General features: G+C 35.6%; 3 protein-coding genes across 5 annotated transcripts; 2 read left to right on the top strand and 1 right to left on the bottom strand.

Annotated features, from left to right (window-relative positions):
* The first annotated feature begins 1,151 nt into the window (after positions 1–1,151).
* On the top strand, positions 1,152–2,377 carry LOC110863186 (cytochrome c oxidase subunit 6A, mitochondrial). The gene is made up of 3 exons (XM_022112436.2): positions 1,152–1,349; positions 1,602–1,759; positions 1,839–2,377. Exons 1-3 carry the CDS (start codon positions 1,262–1,264, stop codon positions 1,926–1,928), a joined length of 336 nt encoding a protein of 111 aa, XP_021968128.1. The 5' UTR covers positions 1,152–1,261; the 3' UTR covers positions 1,929–2,377.
* A 7-nt stretch (positions 2,378–2,384) lies between these two features.
* LOC110863187 (DET1- and DDB1-associated protein 1) lies at positions 2,385–4,162 on the bottom strand. 2 transcript variants are annotated; one of them, XM_022112438.2, is made up of 5 exons: positions 3,963–4,162; positions 3,681–3,817; positions 3,407–3,513; positions 3,297–3,340; positions 2,385–3,231 (listed from the first exon to the last, which is right to left on the bottom strand). In XM_022112438.2, exons 2-5 carry the CDS (start codon positions 3,681–3,683, stop codon positions 3,092–3,094), a joined length of 294 nt encoding a protein of 97 aa, XP_021968130.1. In that variant the 5' UTR covers positions 3,684–3,817; positions 3,963–4,162; the 3' UTR covers positions 2,385–3,091. The 2 variants fall into 2 exon arrangements, with proteins under 2 accessions (XP_021968130.1, XP_021968129.1); XM_022112437.2 differs by having other exon boundaries at positions 3,681–3,813.
* Positions 4,163–6,249: 2,087 nt separating this feature from the next.
* On the top strand, positions 6,250–22,214 carry LOC110854518 (solute carrier organic anion transporter family member 3A1). 2 transcript variants are annotated; one of them, XM_035853923.1, is made up of 25 exons: positions 6,250–6,897; positions 12,370–12,566; positions 12,905–13,206; positions 13,714–13,901; positions 14,609–14,789; positions 14,870–15,066; positions 15,443–15,478; positions 17,332–17,748; positions 17,860–18,056; positions 18,136–18,181; positions 18,248–18,286; positions 18,353–18,415; positions 18,502–18,556; positions 18,629–18,817; positions 18,973–19,124; positions 19,221–19,256; positions 19,335–19,451; positions 19,562–19,595; positions 19,679–19,839; positions 19,958–20,096; positions 20,233–20,297; positions 20,368–20,459; positions 20,532–20,578; positions 20,645–20,817; positions 21,277–22,214. In XM_035853923.1, the coding sequence occupies exons 3-25, from the start codon at positions 12,905–12,907 to the stop codon at positions 21,429–21,431; spliced, it is 3,081 nt and encodes a 1,026-aa protein (XP_035709816.1). In that variant the 5' UTR covers positions 6,250–6,897; positions 12,370–12,566; the 3' UTR covers positions 21,432–22,214. The 2 variants fall into 2 exon arrangements, with proteins under 2 accessions (XP_035709816.1, XP_021958648.1); XM_022102956.2 differs by having other exon boundaries at positions 6,250–6,910.
* Positions 22,215–25,104: the final 2,890 nt, after the last annotated feature.

Genomic DNA, 25,104 nt, shown 5'->3' with positions numbered 1-25,104 from the left:
TTTCAACTGAATATACTAGTAATAATAATTTCAGTTCCATAGAATAATTTTAAAAAATCAGTATGGATCACCACAGATGAAATCCTCATATTTGTTTATAAATTGTAAACAGGGACTTGCATTATAAATTACAATGCCAGTTATGAGTCGTATACTGTCATTATTAACAAGTACTCGGCTACAATACAAAAAATCAAGTGGTGCTTCGTTATTTCGTGTTTTTTTTTGCAAGCTCCGAATAATTTATCTTGTATCTTGAAAAAATTATTTCAAATAAATATCTTGTATCTTGTATCTGGGATCACAGCAGATAAAATTTATCTTGTATCTTGTATCTTGTGTAACTCTAATTATTTGTATTTAGTATCTTGTATCTTGGGTTTCGTTCAAAATATTTTGTATCTTGTATCTTTGAAACAAAATATCTTGGCCAACCCTGGTGTTTTTGCACTTGGTTTCACCTCTTGCCTGCATACGTTTTAACGATTGATTGTCCATCATCTTGCATAGCTCTAAAAAACTCCTTCTTTCCTGCGTATATAGTAGTATACACTAATAAAGTTAAATGTCCAGCCAGAACACAGTAAAATAGCTGTTAGTGAAATAATCTTATTGTTCTCACTTGCCACAGCAGTGGTTCCAATAAAATAACGCAACTAATACCCAGTATTAGGCCAAAAATGTGCTATGCATTTATCTGTTATCAATTTAAATTGAATAAATTACTTTGACTTTCATTACCGTTTTCTATTTACCTATGTAACTTTTTTATTGTACGTGCGCATTAATTATTCATGTTTGCTCATAGGCAGTTGGTCAGTTTTATTAACGAAAATTGTCAATTGGAGCTCGACATACCGGAAGCATGAGAGTTTTTCGCATGCATGCACGAGAACATGTAGGGAATATTTTGTCGTGCGTCTCGAGCAAACTCTAGCCAAAAAATTACTTGGCTTATCATGCACGCTTGATTTCAAGTTAAGGCACGAAACTTGAATATACTTTTTGTTGTACTAATTAATAGCGTAAATTTGTTTTTGCGGTCCAGAATCCTTGATGATGCATGCATAATTTTTGTTCTCTCTCATGTTTCATTCATGTATATGTGAAGTTGTGCGAGTTGAACAATACTAAATCTTGCGTTGTGCAGATTCACTCCTCTCCGTTGCGAAGGTTTGACTCGATTCAGACGGAGGCCATATTGGGATCTCTCTCGGAAGATTTCAAAATAATAGAAAGAACAATTATTTAAAACCTCGAGATGAGTATGTTGCTCAAAAAGACGACGACGACTACTTTAGCCATGGCGAGGCGCATGGCAGGGACTGCAGCCGCCCACAGTCACGATGGTTAGTTGGTAACTATTATATTTATATTTAAGATTCTTAAATTAAGAATATTAGATTAAGATAAGACTTTTTGGGGTATTGGATTTGGGGAATAAATGTCGAATTTCTCACGATATGTTAATTTATACGTTTATTAGTGTATTTGACGAATTCGTATAAATGTTGTTATTGTAGTATTTGATTTGCCATGCTACGTTTACAGTTTACACAGTGTAAATTACACTGTCTAACTTTTATTGTTTGTTACATCAGGAGGGATGAAGCTATGGAAGAATTTTTCTCTGTTTCTGGCTCTCCCGTGCGTCGCCATTGTGAGCGTCTACAACTTTATGCACATGGCGCAAGAAGCAGAACACGGTCACGAGCGTCCAGAATTCGTACCTTATGATCATTTGCGAATTCGCAACAAGGTATAATGTCTAAGACCTTCAAATTAGTTAATATTCTCTTGGTAATAAATGGACTCAATTTGTGTTTTTTTATTTATAGCGATTTCCGTGGGGTGAAGGTCAAAAGTCGCTATTTCATAACCCCCACGTTAACCCACTTCCAACTGGTTATGAAGATGATCATCATTAAAACAAATACATGGAGGTCTCTTCTGCTGCCATCGATCCAAGTCGCCGTTTGATTTAGCAAAGCTTCTCCTTACTTAGTGTGTGCTATTTAGTCAATTAAAAATTTTAAAATAAGCCATGGATAACCGAACAAGACGAGTATCGAATATTATCATCATGCAAGAACATTCATTTTAGTTCAATTAATCAGTATGTAGAAAGGGAACAATGTTTGACATAACAGAAACAATCTCTCACGAGTATAGCATTAAAGAATATGTGAAGTATCTTTAATGTCTATGTTCAGGATATGCATTCCCTCCCACAGGGGGCTATACTCCAGCAATGATCCCTTTCCCAGAAATATTCTTGTTTGCATAGATAGTGAATATATATATGTATATCGTAGATGTATAATCCAAGGCATAATAAATAAACTGAGAATGATGAATAAATTTGTAGATCAATGTATACTTAATTCCTGAACACAGCAGCGTATCTTTCTTATTCAAGTAATATATCACCACAATATATAAAGCTTTACATATTTTAGGCTAATTATAGCATCCATCCACTTACTTTATATATTTAGATAATTAATTATACGAGAGATAGAGATTGCCATCATAATAAGGAATAATAAGGATACTTATCATGGATCAATGTGCTTTGCAAGTAAGACGAATTTCACTCAAAATTAGTAGAGGACTTTCGAGTCTAGACGACGACACTTTTTTTAGTCCGCCAAACGGCGGATCTAAAAGCGTCAAGAAAATTAGCACATTAATACTTCTAACTACTAACAAATACAATTGCGAATAGTGCAATGAGAAACCTAGACGTAAAACACACTTGATAAATAATTACTGGTATTTGAATATTAAAAAATAATTCACAAAATAATGAAAGAGCATACAAAGAAAATTGGCAAACGCAAATGACTTTTAGTTCGTCTCGCCATCATGAGAACGGAGGAGGAGATAGATTGCATTTGCATCTTTTTGACAGACCGTATTTTATTGTATGTATTATGTTGACTTCTTTTGTTATCTTCAGATCTTCGTTTTTCGTATTAATCCATTATTTGTGAGCCGCTGTTTATTGTTACGGCTTTCAAAACGTAGTCGATAAATTTAGGGGTCTGTCTTCGTCTTCTTCGTCCTCATGATGACTTAGATGATAATGTCATTCGAATCTGCTCCGTTTTCTCGAAGTGTCGTCCTCCAAAACTGAAGAGTCGCGTTTGGATCCGTGCTTTCCGCTTTTTTTGTCAAATTGCTGATGCAGGTAGCGCAAAAGAATGTTGGTCTTTTCTGTCACAATCACTGAATAACGACTTCAATTAGTCATTAATTCAAAATTATACAAAATTTGTATTGTCACCGTGTACCTTGTTGTGCAGGAATATCTTTAGTGGGAACATAAGATGCTGGCCTTCAAAGCAAATAAAGAACGCAAATATATAGTGGGAACATAAGAACATAAAATAAATCTCAATACCTCCGAGTAACGTTTGATTTGGGTCCATCCATCACCCATTTTTGAAAATTATCTGGATGTTTGGAAGGAAGCCCACTTAGAAAGTCGTTCACAACTGATTGACACGACTAGAAAATGCATTCACAATTATTATTAAGTTATTTACTTTTCTGTATAATTTATAAATTATAAACGTATCATTGGTTAGTGTTCAATGCAATTACATATTAATTGTCTTGTAAAACGTTAAAGTCAAAGGTAGTTCTTAAGTATTTGCATATTACTACTCACTCACCATTGTGTTTTTCCGTTGTGATGGAATTTTAGTACTTTGGGTCGGGTGGGAGGTGCCCAATATTTTGAAATATTTATTTAGTAATCACTCTGGTTTGTCTTCTCCACAAAGCTTCCAGGTTCACTGACAGATTCTAGCTTAAACAAAATACAAATCAAAGAATTAATAACATGATTGATATTAAACTATGACTATTTATTGTTTTGTTTATGAATACCCATACCCTACAACAGTGTAGGGCCTACACCCTTCTTATTTTTAATATACAAATTAGATTCTCACCAACCAAACGCGTGTGTTTTAACGTTCCAAGCCCAAAGAGCACGACAAAAGTACAGATTTTAATTGTAAATTCGAAATTAGAGACAATTTCAAAACGAGTGTTGCTTTCCCTTCTTGTCCAAGCTCGAGGAGTCAGCAGAGGAAGAAAGTGAGAAGGAGTTGCCACCACCTGCTCTGCTCGTGAGTGAGTGGAGAAAGGAGAAAGATCACCGTGGCGCATGGCACCCTCAAATCTCACATTCCCACAGTATCATAATCTTTTTGGAAATATATCATTTTCTCACCTTACTAGTAAGGTGAGAAATTATTTAGTAGTTTTAAATTTTAAACATGGAATAACTTTTAAACTTAAATTACATTGCTAATGTTCGAGATTATATCATAATAATAAATAAATGTATGTCGGTCGTTGTTTCTGCAAAAATATGCATATGTTAAACGCTGATTTCAAAATACAATTAGGACGTTGTCCGTTCATTAACTGTTCCAAACGACAGCCACAAAATATATCTCGGATACTAGTAAAAATAGAAAATATATATATTTTAAATTAGCAGAATAAACATGAAAAACTTGTCTAAATTAAAAAGGCAAAATATTGAGAAAAATATTGTCATTGGAAAACAAGCAGTAAAAAGTTCTAATCATGAAATGTATGACATACATTTTATTATAAACCAAATAAAGGCAGAAGCTAAATAAAAGATGGTCTGTCTTGATGCATTTGCACGCACAGAGCTTGATATAATGAATGTGCATAAATAAGTGATAACCAACGACCGAGAATGTCAGTCAGCGAGTCAGTTCAAGAATAATATGCATGTTTCATGTTGCACTATCTCACGAACCTAAATATTATGTAACTCGCCCCTGCTTGTGCACAGTGAATAAGTGCACTAGTGCAGTTATGTGCTTTTACAATTTGTTTTGGTCATAGAGTTGGAAATAATAATAATATGTAAGTGTTAGCCAGATTACTTAGGATTAGTCTCATGGTTGACGGTGAGACTCACCTACATAAATATTTTATTTCATTCTCCGTACAGGCTCATTTTTTCGAGTAATTAACTTTTTGATACCCACACAAATATCTAGACTTACTTTAAGTATTTTCAAAAATAATGATGAGTTTGCTAATGTGAAATTTATTGTATCGACTGACAACGTGGGTGTAACCATTGTAGGATCAAATGTGTTCATCTCAAGGGGATGAACAAGGTTAGCAATTTGTACTGGAATTATGAATTACTTAAATATTGAGGCCATCCATCCCAGTCCGTTCTGACTCCCATGCTTCGGTCACCACGTCTAGAGAGCAGTTACAAATGGAAAAAGAAACAGTGATCGTTTTATTCTGATCATCAACATAAAATTTACGAGTACGGGTTTCAACTGCTTGATAAATACATAAATCGAAAGCAGTCTTATTTTGTTGTTTCAATTCTACGCCGTTGCGGACGCAGTATCCTTATCATATCCTTATACAAAGAAATACGAACACAGACAAACAAATGGCCAGGACAAATGATTACATACGAATGTGCATGTATCTACAATTTGCTGAGGTGGTTCTTTCCTTGGTGTTGACTGGGGTTGGAGAGGTGATGTGCTCAGAGCTCACCCATGCATCTAATGTAATGATGGTTCAGAGGTAATAAAAATCAATCTCCTTGATTGGACTGGTAGAATGGCAAACCTGTCAGAAAATGGTTCAATCGAGTCGCTGAATAAGAGACATGAAGCATTATTTTCCGCTCCGGTAACTGCGCTCGATCCTCGCCAATAAATTTACCGATCGCCACTTCAACTTCCTTTATGTACACTTTGTCCACTTTCTTTTCTCTTTCCCCACTGATTGCGCCCCGTGTAATAAAACCGACGTCCTCATTACCATCTTTAGCACAGGTACGCATTATGATGACTTTTCCTTCTCCTTGTTTCAACATAGGGTTCAAATGATGCATGGTTTCTGAGTCACATAAAGCTCAATTTCGCTTTCTCCCTTCTGCATGTAAATTTTTTAGATGCAATTATGATAAATGTCCCTCAAACCCACGAATGTACACAATAAGCACACACACATTTTGCTACTTGCCATGCATGCATATCATAACGGTTCAAGTTGTGTTATGGCTACACAAGCAAGCCGAATTTTGCCATATTTTTCTGGTGTGTCCGCATTAATCTGCAACGTTCTGCTGCCAGTTATACGATTCGGTTTTAGTGAAATATCTACGGCGTTGTGAGTTCTCTCTCAGTCAGACTCGAAGGAAAAGGAAGACCGACGACGACTGTTCCACGAAAAGAACCTGCAATGCTATTCCATCCACTTTTGTATTACGGCAGCAGAGCCATGCAATAAGGATTCCGTGTTCATTTCATAAAATCATCTGCTTAAAGTTCTGTTACTTGAAGCCATTCGATGCAGTTGGTTCATGTTTAGTTTTTGCTGTGCTTCATTCCCATGATTTGAACTTCAGTTCAGTACAAGACACGAGTCCAACCAGTAAATACATAAGTTAAAGACCTTAGTTCTTCCTTGTCCAACCATTGCACTCGTCCTAACAACAACTTATTAAGAGTGAGTGTCAAGTTACTTGAAGCAATATATTTATATTAGTGCAAGTGCATGACAAGATAGTACGAGAGTGCGTTCCCATTTTAATTGACGCAATAATACAACTAATTAAATGACAGTTTTGGAATGATGGTGGTTAAATTATTATCTGCATAGAAGACTAAACTATACTACAATTAGGGGTTTAAATGAATCCAGTCGGGATGCAAAGAGTTGTGGTTGCACAAATTTAAAGTTCATTTGCTGTATCATTCAACTGCACGGATTATAAATAAGCAATCATTCATTCTGCCCGTCTAATATTGGATTGGAAATTGAAGTGCAAAATAAAATCTATTTGTGGAATAACACCATCTTGTACGTATCCCATGTAAGAACAACGACGTTTCTTTTAATTTAGAGCTAATAATTTACTTGACATCTTGAAGGGTACTTTGGTTAGTGCGTATGGTTTAGAGGTCTTAATATTGGCAGCTCAAATTAGTAATATCACAAATTTGCCTTGTTCTGCGAGGTTCTAGGAAGAAAAATATTACATGTGCATATGTAGCTTTCCAATGTGTGTAATGCATATTAGTATATTGGACAATGGTTAAGTCATCCCAATACGAAATGCAATTTCAATTATCACTCCACATATAACCATCAGATCATTACTTCCATTATAGACTGTTCTGCATTTAATGTATCAATGTAATGGGGATCAAGAAAAAACTGTCTAACAAGATTTTGCTAAATGAAACAGATTTTTTAGCACTCCATCTTCTAAATAAGTGGACAAAACAATGGGCCAAAATTGGTAATGTCTCCATGAAGTAATTACTTTTCTAAGTTGGCAGGATGAACCAAAGCATTCCATTCCATTTATAAATAAAATAAAATCAATGAAATATGAAACAAATGGTAAATAATTTATTTATCATGTCGTGGCAAACAAATTTTGGTTCTTTTTTACATTATGAATTTATTTTGCATTTCACAAACGAACTCATTCGAGAGTCTTCTCTTGAATGAGAAAGTGTTGGTTTATTCCGATTGGTCGTGACTATTTGGATTTAGAACTCTAGAAGACTTACTTAGAATAGAATAAAATCAAACCTTTATGCATGCATTCTTCACCATTCATCTCATACGGACGCGGAAATTGAATGCAGTGTTTGATTCGAGCATATACTTGTACGATTCTAATACATGAGAATAATGAATAAGCAAATCTCGAAAAAGTCAAAGTACTTCGTTAGACCCATGCAATGAGATGAATAGTGTTGAAAAAATTATCGTTAGCTGAATTTTATAAATTTCTCAGATTATTGAAATAGGATTCGAATATTTACGTGCAGTAATATAATGCAGGATTTGCGAAGTGTACAAATGGGGAGAGTTGGAACTTTGCATATTATAGCACACATACTGAAAATTACATGTCTATGTAAATATGCATGCCTACTTAAATAATAAAATATACAAACTTACTATCAAGTCTGGTACACGTTTTATGTCAATTTATTTTTACAACTTTTGTATTCGTATTATTTTTTGCATATGACAATGTTCGAATAAAAGCTCTGGCCAGCACATGAACTTTGGAAGATTAACTTTAGTCGGAACAGTGCAATCGTGAGATTAGTTGGAGTTGTTTTCCTGTATATTAGTTGTCTTTAATTTTGCTGTTAGCAATCCAACAACTCATTACTGTATCTAGCTTGATAATACACATGATACTCATTAAGTTGGTGGCATATGGCATGCGGAGGAGTGATGCGTGCTTTACTCAGCTTACATACATATACAAATTAATTCAATCACAATTGACAATAGCAATATTACTCATCTTCAGGGGAGTTAGAATTTTGGATTTCCGCTCAATTAGTAGCAGAGATGAATCTGTCGTTGTACTTATAAAATTCAATCGTCCCTAATTAAGTATGTATGTATATATGCAGATATGTATTCTGTCTGCGTGCATCTACTTGTATCATTAGTCATCATATCTCATAAGTTATAGCGATTTTCGACTACGAATGAAATATATTTCTCCAATTTGAATATTCATTTTGCAAATTTGTAATTTCAAATACTTGGAAAATTAAATAGAGAGCACAGGATTAACAATTTCTGATGAAGTTTTATAAGTCATGCCAGCTTACTTGCTTAATTTTTAATATTCCTTGCTAGTTAAGTTTCAATTATTAAAATTCTTAAATTATAATGCTTACGTTAAGTCCCATCCTCGTCGATTGTCGGTTTCATGACACAAAAATTACAGAAATCTGACTGAAACGAAAATTAACCTCATCTGCTTCACATGTTGATTTACATCGTACAAAGTTTCTGACGGTTAATAAACAATTTTTATTTCTTTATATCTTTCTTTATTTCTTCATTATATTTTGACCTAAAATTACGACGACATAATACGATTGATTAATTAACTTAATATTGATACGAAAACTGCTGCTAATTAATAATACACGTATCCTACAGATAGTATACTGCAGAAACTGAAAACTTAGATGATCCTATATGTGTGATAAAAACATTTAATAATTTCCTGTACTTCGAGCATCAATTTTGTGTGGCGAACATTTTGCAGATAGACCTTCAATTTTCTAGAATCTCTCAAAACACTGCTTGTGGGTTTTTATTAAATATCTCATACACGGCTGGATATGTCTTAATAAATCAGGGCCATAATCATTTATCTATAATTTATTCAAATCAGATAAAAATTGAGGGAGATCTGATTTTTTGAGCTTGTCAGAACTAAATTCATGATATTCCTTCGTTAAATTTTATTCCGACTGGAAATAATAATTTCTTCTTCTAAGAGAAAGCGAAAATGTCAAATTATCCTAAATTAATTAGTTTATTAATCTGTGTATAATATTCATGATAGTTCTTGAATTTCTAATTCATGGTAAAAGAACGAAGCATAATTAAATAATCCTAAGATATAATACACTATTCATAAAGGCATTACATTATTTTATTCGACTTTACTGAATTTATGCACTCTAATTTGATCAACTCGAAGTAAATAAGCAAATAAGCATAACGCAATGAATTTTCATATCATTAAGCAAGTCTATATATGCAGCAGAGAGGAATCAACAGTCACAGGCTTTCGGAAATTGTAAAGAATCTATTTTAAAACAAGACAGCGCATTTCACTTTTTTTGTGAGCAATAAGTTGGCCAAGAGTCGGATTTGTAGGCTACCGTTTTGTGTATTTGCTACTCATATTAATACTCTCATTCTTTTCTTCGGTGGGGGTCCACTAAACTAAATGGTCCATTAATGACTAACCATGCACTGTTGCGATCATACGCGAACCAAAAATAGTGCATTCAAGGCTCGTTCCCAGCACTTGGACCCTTCCACCTAAATAAATACACATTAATGCCAAGCCATGAGCGAATAATTCTCTACACTGGAAAGTTAAGAGCGAATGATCCTACATAGGGGACCGTGCTTATTAGATCGTATTATTATTTATACCATGTGCACCTACATACAGTTAAATAACACATTATTTAAAATGCACGTGTATGTAGTGTGTGCTTCGGAACCTTAAATGTGTCTATTATTTAACAAAGAACTAATGTGACCTGATCTTTAGCACGATGCTCACTGTGAGTGCAATATGAATAACCATGTAATATGCAAACAGCGAATCGTGAATGAGCAGATTTCTCGACCGACGAGACTGGAATAAGATGAATAAATCATCCTATGGAATAAACTTTGAATAATTATCATGAATTTAAATTTAAATGTTACAGACAGTGTGGGAAATGTAATGTATATGCTTCTACATACAAATTATTTCGCATGAGGTACTAATCACTATATCAACAACTAATAACCGGAGACAAAGGTTTTAACACCCTTGACATTCCTTTGTTGTAGAAAATTAATACTTTGTCCAATGAGGACGTAGTATAAACTAGTAATAAAGTAGATTTAAAGTTAAATTTAATAATAAATTGTTTGTATTATCAATAATAAATATTATTTGGTAGGGAGGGACTCTGAACAATGTAAAAACAAAAAATAAAATGGGGTTTTACATAGAAATTCTTGACATCACTTAATTAAATGCCTGGGAGCTCATGCTCGAACGCGTCCTTAACTTACCGACGTCGTAAATTAACGACGCCTTAATAACAACAAATTATAACGACGTATGCTCATCATTTGTCGTCAAGGCGTCGGAAAATGTTGTCGTTATGAGTTTAACGACATTGTCGGAAAAAAATCGTTAAAATTTGTAATCTATTTCCGATTAAGGGAGTGGTTCACAACGATCTTGGTAACTGAGGAGTTTTGTTCTTACGTCTACTACCACTTTATTTTAGGTGTAGGAGTGGGATAAAATTTCAACCCACTTGTAATAACTTGTCAAACTATCAAAGAAAATTCTGAAGTAAAATGGGGAAGTCATTGTGAGCAGACATGTTTTCGAGTTTTTAAAATTATGTCATAATTTAAAAAGTTACAGAATTTACAAAATCAAGATTTTAGCTTAAAATTTGTTTGAAAATTCCGTTACGGACTAAAACGGGTATTCAGAAAAATGCAAAAATACGGGTCCTCTTAATATTGAGTGCACAAAATTTAAAATTAGTTTTTAAATTAATTTGAGGGTAAATGCAACTTTGATATTTTAATCTAAAGCTAAATTTTTATACTATAAACAAATCGTTTTAAAAAAATCGTTTTGAAAAAATTTGCCAATTAATTTTTGAGCAAATTTACTGTGAAAAATTGCGAATTGCGAAAAAATTGCGAATTATCTAAAAATTCATAAATCTCATTTTTGATAAGCACGTAACCGCGGCATAATTATATTTTTTTCCTTCAATCTCTCTCGATTAGGACTGCCAATGAGTTCGACTCGAACTGTTCGAGTCAACGCATTTGACTCATGAGTTGCTGAGGATGAGTTGAATTGAGTTTGAGTCAATTCATTTCATTCATTCAATTCATTTCATTCATTCAATTCATTTCATTCATTCAATTCATTTCATTCATTCAATTCATTTCAAACGACTCGTTTCAAAATGAGTGATTTGAACAATAATGAGTTTGAGCTGAGTTGCGGAAACTCATTAAGAATTTCGCAATCCAGCGACTCAATTTGCCCAAAACAAAGTTGGCATCAACATATGCAAACCAACATACCCAATCCCTCGTCAACAATCGTCAATAGCATCTCGACCCCCTCCCCCCATAAAATGTTTACATAATATATGAACGGATCCTAATTAACAGCAAATTACGACAAATTTATCTCGTTTCGACAGCTATTTAGGCGTCGAAAACTTCGACAAATTCCAAGGTCTTACCGACAATCAAAGTTTTGAGCATACGTCGGTGTCGCTACTAACGACAAGTGCTAAGGACACATGCTCAAAGGTGTCCTTAGCAATACCGACATCGCTAAAAATTATTTTGAGCATGTGTCACTAATTTTTACGACGTCGCTAAGCTAACGACGCGTTCGAGCATGAGCTCCCTGGTGTTATTGACACGTTATTGATTGCCTGCAGTTAAGTGACGTTTTCAAAATACAACATGAACCATGGCCTCGTATTGTTTACAATAACGTCAACTTGAGTTCTTATCGGTATCAGATATCTACTGTTTCAAGAGAAACAAGAGCATTTGCAGATTTCTTAAAGCTGTCCTTAGAACAGTTCTTTCACTTGTGTACAATAGGAAATAGGCTGCATTGTAACACAGTCATGTTTGAAACCTTACTTATTTACTGCTCAGCCATTCATTATTGAAGAAATGGGTCGACTATATTGATTGTTATATTTGCAGGTTTCAAGGCAAACGAATGACGTCTCGAAGAAATCATTCAACTGTTCTTTTTATCTTCGGTTCCCCCTAATCGCTGTCCAGAGTCGTTCATTCCGGCTGAATCAGAGCTCACCTGGCTGGCTGGATGGATTTCAGTTAATCCGTCAATTGCACACAACTTTTGATCTCAAACATTTGATTTTCTACACGTACAAGATGTAAGCTATACATACATACAAAAATCAATATACACACCATATGTATATACACAGACAAGCTTATCTGAAGTGAATGGATTGAAAGATATGAGCTGCATAATAGTACTGTACGTACATCAATACATCATGGATAAATTCAAAGTGGTATTGATGAATGAATGAAGTACCGAATTTACTTAATGCTGCTGATAATCAACTCACTTTAGGCAGTGATAGTAAAAATGCATACTCTTTAAATAAGCTTAAAAAATGTCAACTGATATGTAAAATGTTTGAGAAGTTGAGAAGAGCTTATTTAGGTGAAACTTAACACAACATGTGGTTTTCTATTTATGCAGATGTCATCTCGACTTGGACAAACAATTTCGCGATATAATACTGCATTGGGAAATCATGCGCCAGCACTTGACATCGGAGGTCAGCAACACGTCCAAGTTCAATCGGACAACTCAACATCATCAGGGAATGGAAGAACTTCGGCAGTCCATGCGATGGCTCACCAGCCACCACCGTCCAATTACAAGGGTCACCGTGGTCATAAACGAGGTCACTCGTATGGTGGAGTTGTGAGTCCATCCAGCTCAGGTATCCACCACTCCCAGTTAGAGGCGAGGCCATCCCATCCAAACACACATCACGGGTAAAAAGTCATTCATGTTATGAATTACCGATCAACTAACTTAATGAGAGCAAATATATTGCTTTCACTAGTGTTTCATTAAATCGCAAAATTTATAGCGAGCCGAAAATCTATATCATAAGGAACAAAATTCATATTCAATCACAAACTTTGTTATATTTAAATACATTTCCAAGAACTAATCCCACTCTGAGAAATGAATAAACCCACGCATTCTCCACGCTTTCTCCAGTGATTTCTACTTGTTCAGTTTATAGCAAATTAGCACAAACCTATATATGCTTGCGAAATTAAATCCATTTGTGATTGTCCTGCCCACTTGATCATTTCGTTTGGTACGTGATCAGGGGTAAGATAACCAGAAAACCCACAAGTTTACGTGAGCCAGAGAATATTGCAGAACAAACAGACGGCTTATGTATGAATTTGCTTGAAGATTATTATTTCACGCGAAAGGCTGGTTGGACTATGCAATGCGAGCTGACATGTTTAATGCATTATTGACAGAATCGTATTACCGTCTCATGGAAGTTCCGCACTGCAGAAAGGACATCGACGAGCACTTTCAGGCTGTTTGCCGAGTGCTGTGGGTGCCATAGCGTGGTCTTCACTGCGTGATTTGGACACCACTGCTCCGACCAACAGCAGTTCACACTTCACAGCCGTCGCTCTCGTCCGCAGTTGGTCACCTCAAGGTGAATTCTTTCAATTACTTTCTACATCCGTCCCCAAATTACGTATACGCGCATGTTATCTCAAACAGATGCACTTTCTCTACCAGTCAACGATCCATGTTTGCAGTATTTATGCCTCTCGCCACAAGAATTACATTTTCCCTACATGAAAAAGTCCATATGTGCCAACCAATCTCATTTGAAAGGTTGAATAATGAATACACAGTGCGGCCAGAATTAGTGAAACATGTATACATTTCCGTATATGAAACTAAGAAAACCTATCTAAAGACTTTTTCAATGCGCCGCAAATATTTAGCACTATTCAGCCTCTTTCTTTGGATGTGATAAATTATTTTGAAGTTTAACCGGGTTTATTGATTATTCTCTTTATATGGAAACATAAATTGTAGGGAAATTAAAATGCGGTTGTCAATTACTTCCAATGTAGCGTGGTACCATTATTCGTTCCGTAAGATCTCCCAAAAATGATAAATTTCTTCGTTCGTTCAAAAAATATCTGTAGGATACGAAATTGTAATATTTTGGACAAATGATCAGATTCAAATTGTGGGCACAAAATCGGCTGCCGGTAATATTTAAACGAGGTGCCTTCACAAAATTAGATTTCTTCTGATTAGTACACATAAAAGAGGAATGCAAAATTTAGAATGAGAATGACGCATGCAAATTTCAGGTCGTTAATGCTTTGTTTCTATCTCATTCAGAATGTAACAGACCTACATCGCCAGACGGAACAATAACTGAGGCAAAGGGAAAGTCAAGTCTTGGCCATCATGAAGTCGGTGACTTCAAGAAAAATGCGAAAAGTCTGAACGACAGAGACGACGGCCTGCACTCCATGGAATGTGGAATTGGACGGTGTCGTCTTCCACAATGTTTCCAGAGGTACATATTCGGTGTGGGGTGTATGCATGTACTCTGTATTTCGGATTCAATAGTAATTGTCTTCTTCCACACCTTTCCAGGTTTGCCAACATTGAGTTTTTCGTCTGCATACTTGCTGTCCTCGTCACCTTGCAGCAAGGCGTCTCCTCCGGTTATGTCAACTCGGTCATTACAACTATTGAAACGAGGTTTGAAATACCGTCTCGTTTTTCCGGTTTAATTGCATCCAGCTACGAAATGGGAAATGTCGTCACGGTCCTCTTTGTCAGTTACTTGGGTAAGGCTCTAAAATAAAAGTCTTGAGTATTTGTCGTACGCAGAGAATTCATGATTTGTGCAAATATGAGCGACTCTCGCTTGGATGGTTTTATTGGTTTTAGAGGTCAGGTGAAATATTTCACACGATGCCGACCCATTTTTTAGCTAGTTCAAACTGGCCAACAGAGTTTTCAATTAAGGCCTATGTTCGACTTTAAGTTATGTATGAGCTAGGAGGGCTTGGGCCAGGTCGTTAATAAAGAAAACATTGATGGATTGATTGAGATTTCAATTAATCCGTATTTCACGCTTTGAACCCTTTCACATTAAATAGAAATTGTGCCAAAAATGGCTTTCCAACATTTTGGAGTCTATATACTTAATTCGTTTTGCAGGTGCCAAACGTCACATCCCGAGCTGGATTGCAACTGGTAAGAGTCCCGACAAATTTATTCTCACCTGCGCTTTAATGTGTTATCCATATAGTCAGTTTCATCCATTTTCAACCTTGATATGAACTCTATATACATATGTGGTTAATATGAACATTTTTGTCGAGAAAGAGGGAATAAGTATATGACTGATTGAATTTCTTTAGTATATGTCTGCTAATCTTTTTAAGGGAATGACATGTACATAATAATTCGTAGCGATCGTAAAAGTCAAACATTGGTTGCAGGCTGACCAGTTAAAAAATAATTTGTGGAAAAAGTGACCATTAAAATGGCAAATAGGGTACTTTCAGAAACAGGATTCAATTTTATTTAAACCATCTTATTTTTATTTAATTTTATTTAAACTATCTTTGTTAAAATATTTTACTTACTGACAATTTCATTGACTTTGTTTTTTAGTACAGTGTAAATTGTGGATCGGGAAATTATCTAGTTATAAAAGTATCCCCTCTTTCGATATTTTATGAATAATAATGGTGATATCAGGATTTCTAGATTTATATTCATGTTCTTGCAAAAATAATTGGAATAGAAATGCTTATTTTACAAAATAAAACGAACTGGACCCATGGAGCGGAAGTGATTGAATTTCACCTTCCACGTTAACGATTCGTTTGCTCAGGAAAAGTCAACTTTCTGTCGCTCCCCCTTGATTTTCCGGGAATGCTCAGGGATTGATGAAAGTTATTCCTGCAATGCTCAAATTAGGGCAACCTTGAAAGTTAGTTTTCCTTTCACAGCTATTGGATTCTGACAACTTTTGGTGGAAATTTTAACATCAACTTGTTCTCTTGACATGACAGACAGCTTTCACTGCTGTGTTGTGTCGTCCCTTACATATTCGTGCTTCTAAAAATATGGTTCCGAACAGATATCTGATGGTAACTTGATTAACATTGACCAGATATCAGATCAGATATCAGATTCAATGTTAATCAAGTTACCACCAGATATCTGTTCGGAACCATATCTAAAAATTTGCTCTCAAGCAAAAACGTTCATTTTGCGTGGATTTGTATCGCTAAAAAATATGATTATACCAGAACTCCTAAGCGATGCATTTTCACCATCGTATCTGTTCGTAACCTTGATAACTCTCTTTAAACTTATCCGATCGAGCTGAAATTTTACACATACATTTAGTATCTACCAAAGTAGTAATCGCATTTTTAGTCGCACTGTTAAATTTATAAGCATTTCACCCTAAATTTGCTAAGGCAAACTTTAGGACTTGCTTAAGCTGACCTAGAAATGTAATCTCGTCCAAATAAAGATTTTGTATGAGAAATTCTCATTGAGAATGAAATATTTCAGCTCCTAGTTTTTAAAAAAAATCCGAATTTTGCCAGCCTCATACAAACTGTAATGTTATGAAGAGTGTACTGTTTGCATTACCAAGTCATAAAAGAGCACAGAGTTTCTCGTAAATATTAATTTAGTAATGCATTTTTTCATACTATCAACTATGATACATATTAGAAGCCTATTCTTCACTCATACAAAGTTGAGCCGTTCTAGCTCTAAAAGGAACCCTTTTTATATATGGATCAACCTCCTTTCGTGATTTCGAATGCAGAGTATGAATATGCTCATGACATATCGTTAGACAGAATTGATATATGTATACGTTATCCAGGGTAGGCCGTCATTAATGTCAATAGGTGGATGGAAAAATGCTAAAGTCGCTCCAATTCACGGATGAGTGAAAGTTTTAACGAGTTTTCTCAACATCTACGAACTTGGATGGGATTTGAACACAAGTTTTGCTATCATGGCGTCCTACTTTAGTTTCATTTCGTAATTTGAATCGCAATGTGTTGTTTTTGCAGGGGTTTTAGTGATGGTTGTTGGTTGCGTCGTTTTCACTCTACCTCACTTTCTAAGCCATCACGATAATGGTGGCATCAACGTTTTACAACAAAGTAGCTATTCACCCAATTTCCATGATCCATACTCCGTCAGCGATGGTTACAACTCGTCTTCTATGGAAAGACTCAGCAACAATGGGAGCCTGTACACCTACAACAATTACAACGAATCTTATCCAGCCGGAGAAGGATACGGAAATGAGAGTTTTGTGAGCTTACGACAGGGTTCTCATGAAGATGATCCAGAGCAACGTCGTTACGTGAAGGAAAAGCAACATCAAGGGAGAAATTCCATTTGCCATTCTGTGAAGCCTCAATCATCTCCTTTTATTCAGGGATCAACTCACAGGCTTAATTTGGATCTCGAAACTGTCTCAGGTAAGTTGTGCTTTTGCCTTGATTACTTGTAAACTTCAACTTCTCCTCCGTACCCAAACCAACAAGTATTCATTGGTTATCACCCTATGACCCATGATCCTATGCAAATAGATGGAGAATCAAAGTTCCCGTCCGTGGTGAGACAGGAGCTGATGTCCGTTGGTTGCTCAGTGGAGGTCATTGAGAAAGATGGCACAAAGACGACCCAGCCATCGCAGGAGAGTTATGGTCATCCTCTCATTCTGTTCATGTTGGCTCAACTCCTTCTGGGTTGCGGGGGGTCACCTCTTTTTACCCTGGGCGTTACTGTGCGTACCACTCACTATTTTACCCCTCGAGGATGCAAGCTCAAAACAAAGCCATAATTTTCTTTTATATTATTTCTAGTATGTTGACGATCATGTTCCGGCCGACTCATCCTCCGTCTACATTGGTACAACGATATTTTTATTACTCGATAGGGCTCAATCAACGATAAGTGCATGTTATTTTTTGTCAGGTATCATCTATGCGATGGCAGCATTTGGCCCAGTTCTAGGTTTGTCTTTACTTTCTGGTAATCAGTCAGTATTTCCCTTTTAACTGGATTTTAAAAAAATCTCAGGCTTCATTGGAGGTGCCTGGATGATCTCAATTCCATCGTCAGTCTCGCATTTAACAAATCCGGGTGAGTTATCAATTTATAGGATACGCTTGATGTTAGTAAATGTAGTACCATCAATATATTTAATACCATTTCCTTTCCTGGAATAGATGCTCGATTCATTGGACTGTGGTGGGGTGGATTCGTCATTGCAGGCGGACTTTTGTAAAATAAATATTATTTGGAACTTATCCCACTAAGGATAAATGCTTTATAATATCAAATGAATTTCCACAGACTCTTGGCTGCGCTTCCATTTTTGACATTTCCAAGGATTGCTAGGAGGAACAAAAATGAAGAGGAAACGCCGTCGAGCCCAGCTCTTGAGGAATCACCCATTTCCGGCTCAAAGCAGGAGGCTCTAGACTCGGCAGCTTATGGACAATCGATTAAAGACATCCCTCGTTCCATTTGGCGACTAATTACGTAAGCGGCTGCACTTGCTTAGCATGAAAAGGAAATGTTTAAAAACTTATACAGTTGACAGCACGTTCATTCAAATATATAGCTGAATAACATTAAATATTAGTAACATGTTCGTATACTTTCATTAAAAAATATTATTTACTTCATCTTTATAGGAACCCCACTTACGTGTTAACATGCTTAGGCGGATGCATGGAACTGAACATCGTTTCTGGATTTGTGGTCTTCTTGCCAAAGTATCTCGAAACACAATTCTCTATGGGAAAGTCGAAAGCTTCTTTGTACACCGGAGGCATTGCCATTCCTGGTATTACTCATTCCAGTTGATAAGTTTGCATAAATGCCTTTGCTAGTTAGTTAAGCTGAAGTTTGTGTTTACATACGTATGGTTGCACTTATGTAGGAGCATGCCTGGGAATCTTCTTTGGTGGATGGCTGGGTAAGAAAGTGGACGTATCTAATCTATCACTCGGTGATATGTTGTAAATAGCTGGAATACATTAATTTTTCTTTGCAGTGAAAAGAATGCAAATGAAGCCATCCGGCGCTTGCAAGTTTGTTGTGACTACAAACATACTCTGTCTGGCTGGATACGTTTTGTTTTTCTTTCTGGGATGCTCCAATCCAAATTTAGGTATGTTCAACTCACATTTAAGTTCATTACAATCTACGACTTATGTAAATGGGAAATGGTGTATGAATAATGTCTGAACAATTGAATATGTGATTCATTAATTGATTCAGCTGGGGCCACGGTATCATATCCAGGACTGCCCACGTAAGACGCTGTTTAGTTATGTGAATGTCCTAGATTACACTTCTAGTCGCATATATGTATATGAAAATCAATGAAATTTTCAGAAATTATGCTCCTCTCGACATCAATCTTACCAGTTCTTGCAACTCTGACTGCAACTGTGATTTTTCATTGGACGCACAATATGTCTGCCACGAAAAGTCAGGGGTCACATACTTCAGCCCCTGTCATGCTGGGTGTTCTGTGAATTTAACTCAATGTACATGTAAGTGCACTACGCCGTATAGTTTAGTTACGCTCTGAAATTTTTTTAAGGCGGGTCAAGGTGATACTGAATTATAATTTAGGATTTGATTTATAATATAAATATTTCCCCTTCGAAGGTGCTGGTGGAGATGCAGTTGAATCTGGAGCATGTCATGACACACCATGCAACACACTTTTGCCATTTATGATTGTCCTGTTCTTCATGACCGCAACTGTTAGTGTGACTCAAATGCCCCTTCTAATGATCGTTTTAAGGTGAGTCGAGTGCGAAAAATTGTTTATTTGTTTTTAGAATAAATATTGAGCCTTATAATTCGTAAAAATTAATTTTGTCAGAAAACTTTAATGGGAGAAGTAATATTTCACGTCGTTTGGTATTTTTATTTTTCAGGTCCGTTTCTCCCGAAGAACGATCATTCGCTTTAGGGATGCAGTTCGTTATTTTTAGACTTTTGGGTATATATATTTAATATAAATATAATCATATCTAAGTATAAAAATATGTGGATATTATGCAATATTTTAGGTTATATTCCAAGTCCCATAGTATTTGGCAGCGTTATAGACTCTGCATGTCTGCTCTGGAGCATCAAACGATGCTCCGTACTTCTTCCAGCAGTGAGTTACGATTACATGATTTTGGTACATTTTTGACCTTGCTTAATAACATACTTCTTCATTAATATTTAGGTTAGCGGGAGGTGCCTCCTTTACGACATTGCTGACTTTCGATACAAGTAACGGAAATGTCATTAAATTTAGGTTTCTCATTTCACCGTAACATTTTTTGTAATTATCTCCAGATACGTTGGAATGCTCTCCGGACTGAAACTTTTAGCTCTAGCTCTCTTTTTGTATGATCTGTACCAATTAAGAAAACTTGAGAAGAAGGAGGAGGCTGAAGAAGCCGTTGCTGCTGCTGCAACGAATGGAGATAATCTCAAAAGCTGCAATTCAATCATTTCTTTGGACAAATGTAAGGCGATCCCATGTTCAAGTAGAAATCATTCGATTGACAGATCTCAATGTTTTGCTCATGAGAGAGAGCCAATGCTAGTCCCTACTTAAACGAATTACATACATGGAATATGTCTCTGTCGACGTACAAAAAGGCTAATTCGCCAAGCACTTACGCCATTTCTCTCTTAAAGAATCAAATGTGGTCTCTAGTCAAAAACAGCAGTAAATAAATATGTACATATAGTCGCACATTTTAGAGCATGTTAAGAATTAACATGCTGAACTTTTGAGAACGATTAGGCATTTGAACATATCAGATTATCTAAGTTTTGCATTCGCAGAGAACTTATAGCATAGCGTCATACGTTGTTTTTGTGATTCTATTTTCATGCTTTTATCTTACGCTTTATATTATACTTTGCCTTTTTATGTTTTATGTCAACCATGTGTTTAGTTTGTTTGGTTTTGCTTTTAGTGTTCCATGATGATTCAGGAAGCGTCACAACAATTACCACCACAACCACCATTATTACCCCTCCTTGCACACAAACACAACCCAATTGTAGTAGAAGTAGCATTGTTCATGCAACAATTCCTATTTCCAATCAAGGTCATTGTCACATTGATTGACCACTGTGAATATTAAATCTCACAATTTACTAATCTAAGATTTTATTACTATTAAATATATGTATCATCGTGTCGCCGTTAAGTTTTCCATTCATTTCGTTAAGAAGCATACGTTTTGCTAATTAACGAGAAGAATTGAATTTAAAAATTGTGTCATGTACAAAATCCATCATTTATTCCAGTTGTGATAAGTTATTCGTTTGTTTTGTTTGTATTTGCGTTGTATGCAAAAATATTATAATAAAAACAAAGTAGCAGGAAATATTTATGTACAACTATAGGGCGACATGGACTTAATGAAACTGGGTATTAAATATGTAACACGAAAAGAATTTAAAGCTGGGCAATAATAGTGGAGATAAATGTATGGTTTAATACTAGTCTGTAACCCCTCACTAACATTTATTGAGTATTTACATATGCAACTCGATTCCTTTTAACCAATTATTGGACTTGTACGAAGTTAGAGAACTACTTTTAGATTTTTGTCAACTTTTTATTTTACCACTAATTGTATTATAGTAATTTTTAAGTTGACCCTGTTATTTCATCAGAGATATTATGTAAGTAACCTCCGTCGGGCTAATGTAGTCAGCGTTGAAATAGTTTTAAATATGAAACTCATTTTGGTGCAATTCAAACATCACATCGTTTCGTTAATACCAAAGTAAAGATAACGCGAGACAGAGAAGTGTGTATTTATTTTGTAAAGAATGCCCAAGTTAATGATTGTAAAATATATAGTAGAGTTAAACCAAAATAAAACCTGTGATCAATTCTAAATTCAGTGTTTGGTTTCATTTACATATTTATTATTTTCTGGTATTATTATGTGTTTCTATTTGTATTATATTTGACATCGAAAACTCAGCATATTTGCTAAGGCTAAACTGCCAATTACAAATACTATCAAGACTGTCATTATTTTCGTTCAATGCTCAAAAATATTTCACATGCATTTTGGTAAGCATAAACGAGAGACTTTTTTCGTTATACGTAGACAGGGTATCCTCTTTAGCTTCTTATGTAAGTACGGGAGCATTATACAATAAACAAGCCCCCAAAAAAGGGAAATCTTAGTGAGGCTGGGTGCAGCTATCAATATTAAATAAATTTTTCGGAACAGCATTTAAATCACGACTCTCCAAACTATTTTAGCCTAGATGATTTAATTACTGGTAGAATTATTGATTACGTACATTGTAGATGTACAAATTGAATAACAATGACAAACTTTATTGTTTTTTAATGGTGTCAAGTTTTCGATCTCGGTTGCGATCGTCATCAGGACGGACTTAATTACATAATTATTAACAAATTACTGCAATTAAATATATTGAACTAAAGATTTCGAATGAAGACAACATGAATCCATATTCTGATCAATACAAATTAATGTGCGAATAGATAGTTTTAAGAGTGGTGATGCAAATGATGTTCCGAAAAATTTATTTAATATTGATAGCTGCACCCAGCCTCACTAAGATTTCCCTTTTTTGGGGGCTTGTTTATTTAATACTTGTAATTGAGTTATTTAGATACTAAACACCACGCATGCCCGAAATATAATTTTGCATGTAGTTTGCAAATATTTTGCCACATAACTCGAGTATGTAGAACTCATATATTCATTCCATTAGTTGTTGTCAATGGCGTTTGTTTTTTACCACCCCTTAAGCTTCATCCAATTTTTTGCACCTCTTATAGGAAAAACTTTGTCATTTATGAACCGATTTTAATCATACTACCCTTAAAATTTGCACAAAAATTTACTCTAAAATTTGTGCAATTCGTTTTTCATTACGATACGCCATTAATTAGCTATAAATATAAATACGTTTCCAGGGGTATATTTTTGCCCATAACTCGCGTAAAAATCAAGCATTCGCTAAGTCGGACCAGATCCCGTTTCTAAATTATGTAAGAACAATCGGTGCAAAATTTCATCAAAATCGGTTGAGAAATTACTGAGATATCGCAGACGGTCACTTTTTTGGGGTGGGGTAAATGCATACTTAGTAAATTTTTTTCGTTGTTAGGTATTTTCCTCACTAAGAAAAAAACAATAAAATCTAATTTGGGAGTAAATTATTTCTTGATCGTGATGCTTCTTTGTAGCAACATCCGACATTGCATTTAGTTAGTTGGAGATTCCTACCTTCCTCGGAACAGTTGCTGCTGAGACAAATCGACGACGGTAGCTGCAGAATGTTGATTATAGTTTCAAGGATGTTCAATTTAGAATATCATTGAACTTTTTCGGCTTCAATTGTGGAGCCAATCTGCTACTTTTAAAGCCATTTACGAGGGGAAGACTTCGTCATGCAGGATGAAAATTGACGGTTGCGAAGAAATGCAATTATATAATAACACCGTTTACATAAAAATTATGCGTGACCGGTAGTCTGCGTTTGCAATTCGCGTTTCAGTAAATACCTACTTACAACACAGAAATATAACAAACTGTATGCATTAAAAAATATATAAGTAAATTGTGGTAAACAGAGACCGAATGAGAAAAATATTCGTTTATACCCAAAACTAAATGACATGAAGGAGTGTGCCGCTAATTACTGTTTATAATAGTACACAATCATTTAATGGTCCCTAAAATACATACATGCAAATGTAAATAAACAATCAAACCTCAAATGACTTTTTATTTTGTGGGCATTCTGTTTTATTTTCTGTTTGAAGGTTTGAATCAAGAGTGATTGTGAAAGTCTAATGATCTTATGCTTACGAAGCATCATCTTTTTGATGATTGTTCCAAATCCTAAGCATTTCCCGTCGATTCTGAATCCCAAGATCATCACATGAACTAAAATATCAACAACTTCCTTATTCTTTCCCCAGCGAGTTGTTCAATTTAAAGTCCACCCAGTTTTCAATTATTCTCAGAACTGCTGAAGAGCCAAGTTCGTTTCATTTAAACAGCGTGTCTAATGAATATTTGTATTAGCAAACTGTATGAAAAACGTGAAAATCATGGGGAAAAATTACCACTGGTGGATGGAACATGAAACTAGTTGTTTGAGTCGTTTGAGCGAGAATAAACCTGAACAAATACGCTGCGCTAATAACTAATTAAATAATTGTCGTATAATAATTAAAGTAATAGAAACATATTGTAAACGACCCTTCGTTTTGACAATTTTGTAGCTCTTTCTGAGCGAGTGCATATGTACATATACTCTAGAATCTTACGGGGGCCCCACACCCACCCAACCAGTGCCCCCCCAACCCATCGCTGCCACGACCACCCCCCAGGCCCCAAACTCTGAGCAACTTCAAGCACAAATTCGACGTCTAAAACGGCCACGACATGAGGACGACCAGCCAGAGACATCGACCTTGTGTCAGCCCCCCCAATTGAACATGTCATTTTCCACCACCGCCCAAGTACTCGGGCCCCGCCCCTTCCGCGTGGCCCCACCTGACCCACCCAGGCCATTCTCCATCTCATCACCCAACCCCTTCCGATGCTAACTGGACCCCCCCCCACCGCCACGACCAACAACTTGTGCCATAAAACAATAGCAGCTTTCCAATCCTTTCTATACTTCCACTCTTCTATTCTCTACCAATATAAGATTATCCGCAATTAGTTAATTAATTGAAATATTTAAATTTATTATTTTTCACTCAGACACGCATTCCACTCCCTTCTCCA

This window comes from Folsomia candida, unplaced genomic scaffold (genome assembly GCF_002217175.1).
Source record: "Folsomia candida strain VU population unplaced genomic scaffold, ASM221717v1 Fcan01_Sc001, whole genome shotgun sequence".
Taxonomy (NCBI): domain Eukaryota; kingdom Metazoa; phylum Arthropoda; class Collembola; order Entomobryomorpha; family Isotomidae; genus Folsomia; species Folsomia candida.
Note: the sequence above shows the minus strand (reverse complement) of the source record. Positions and strands in the feature narration are given on the sequence as shown.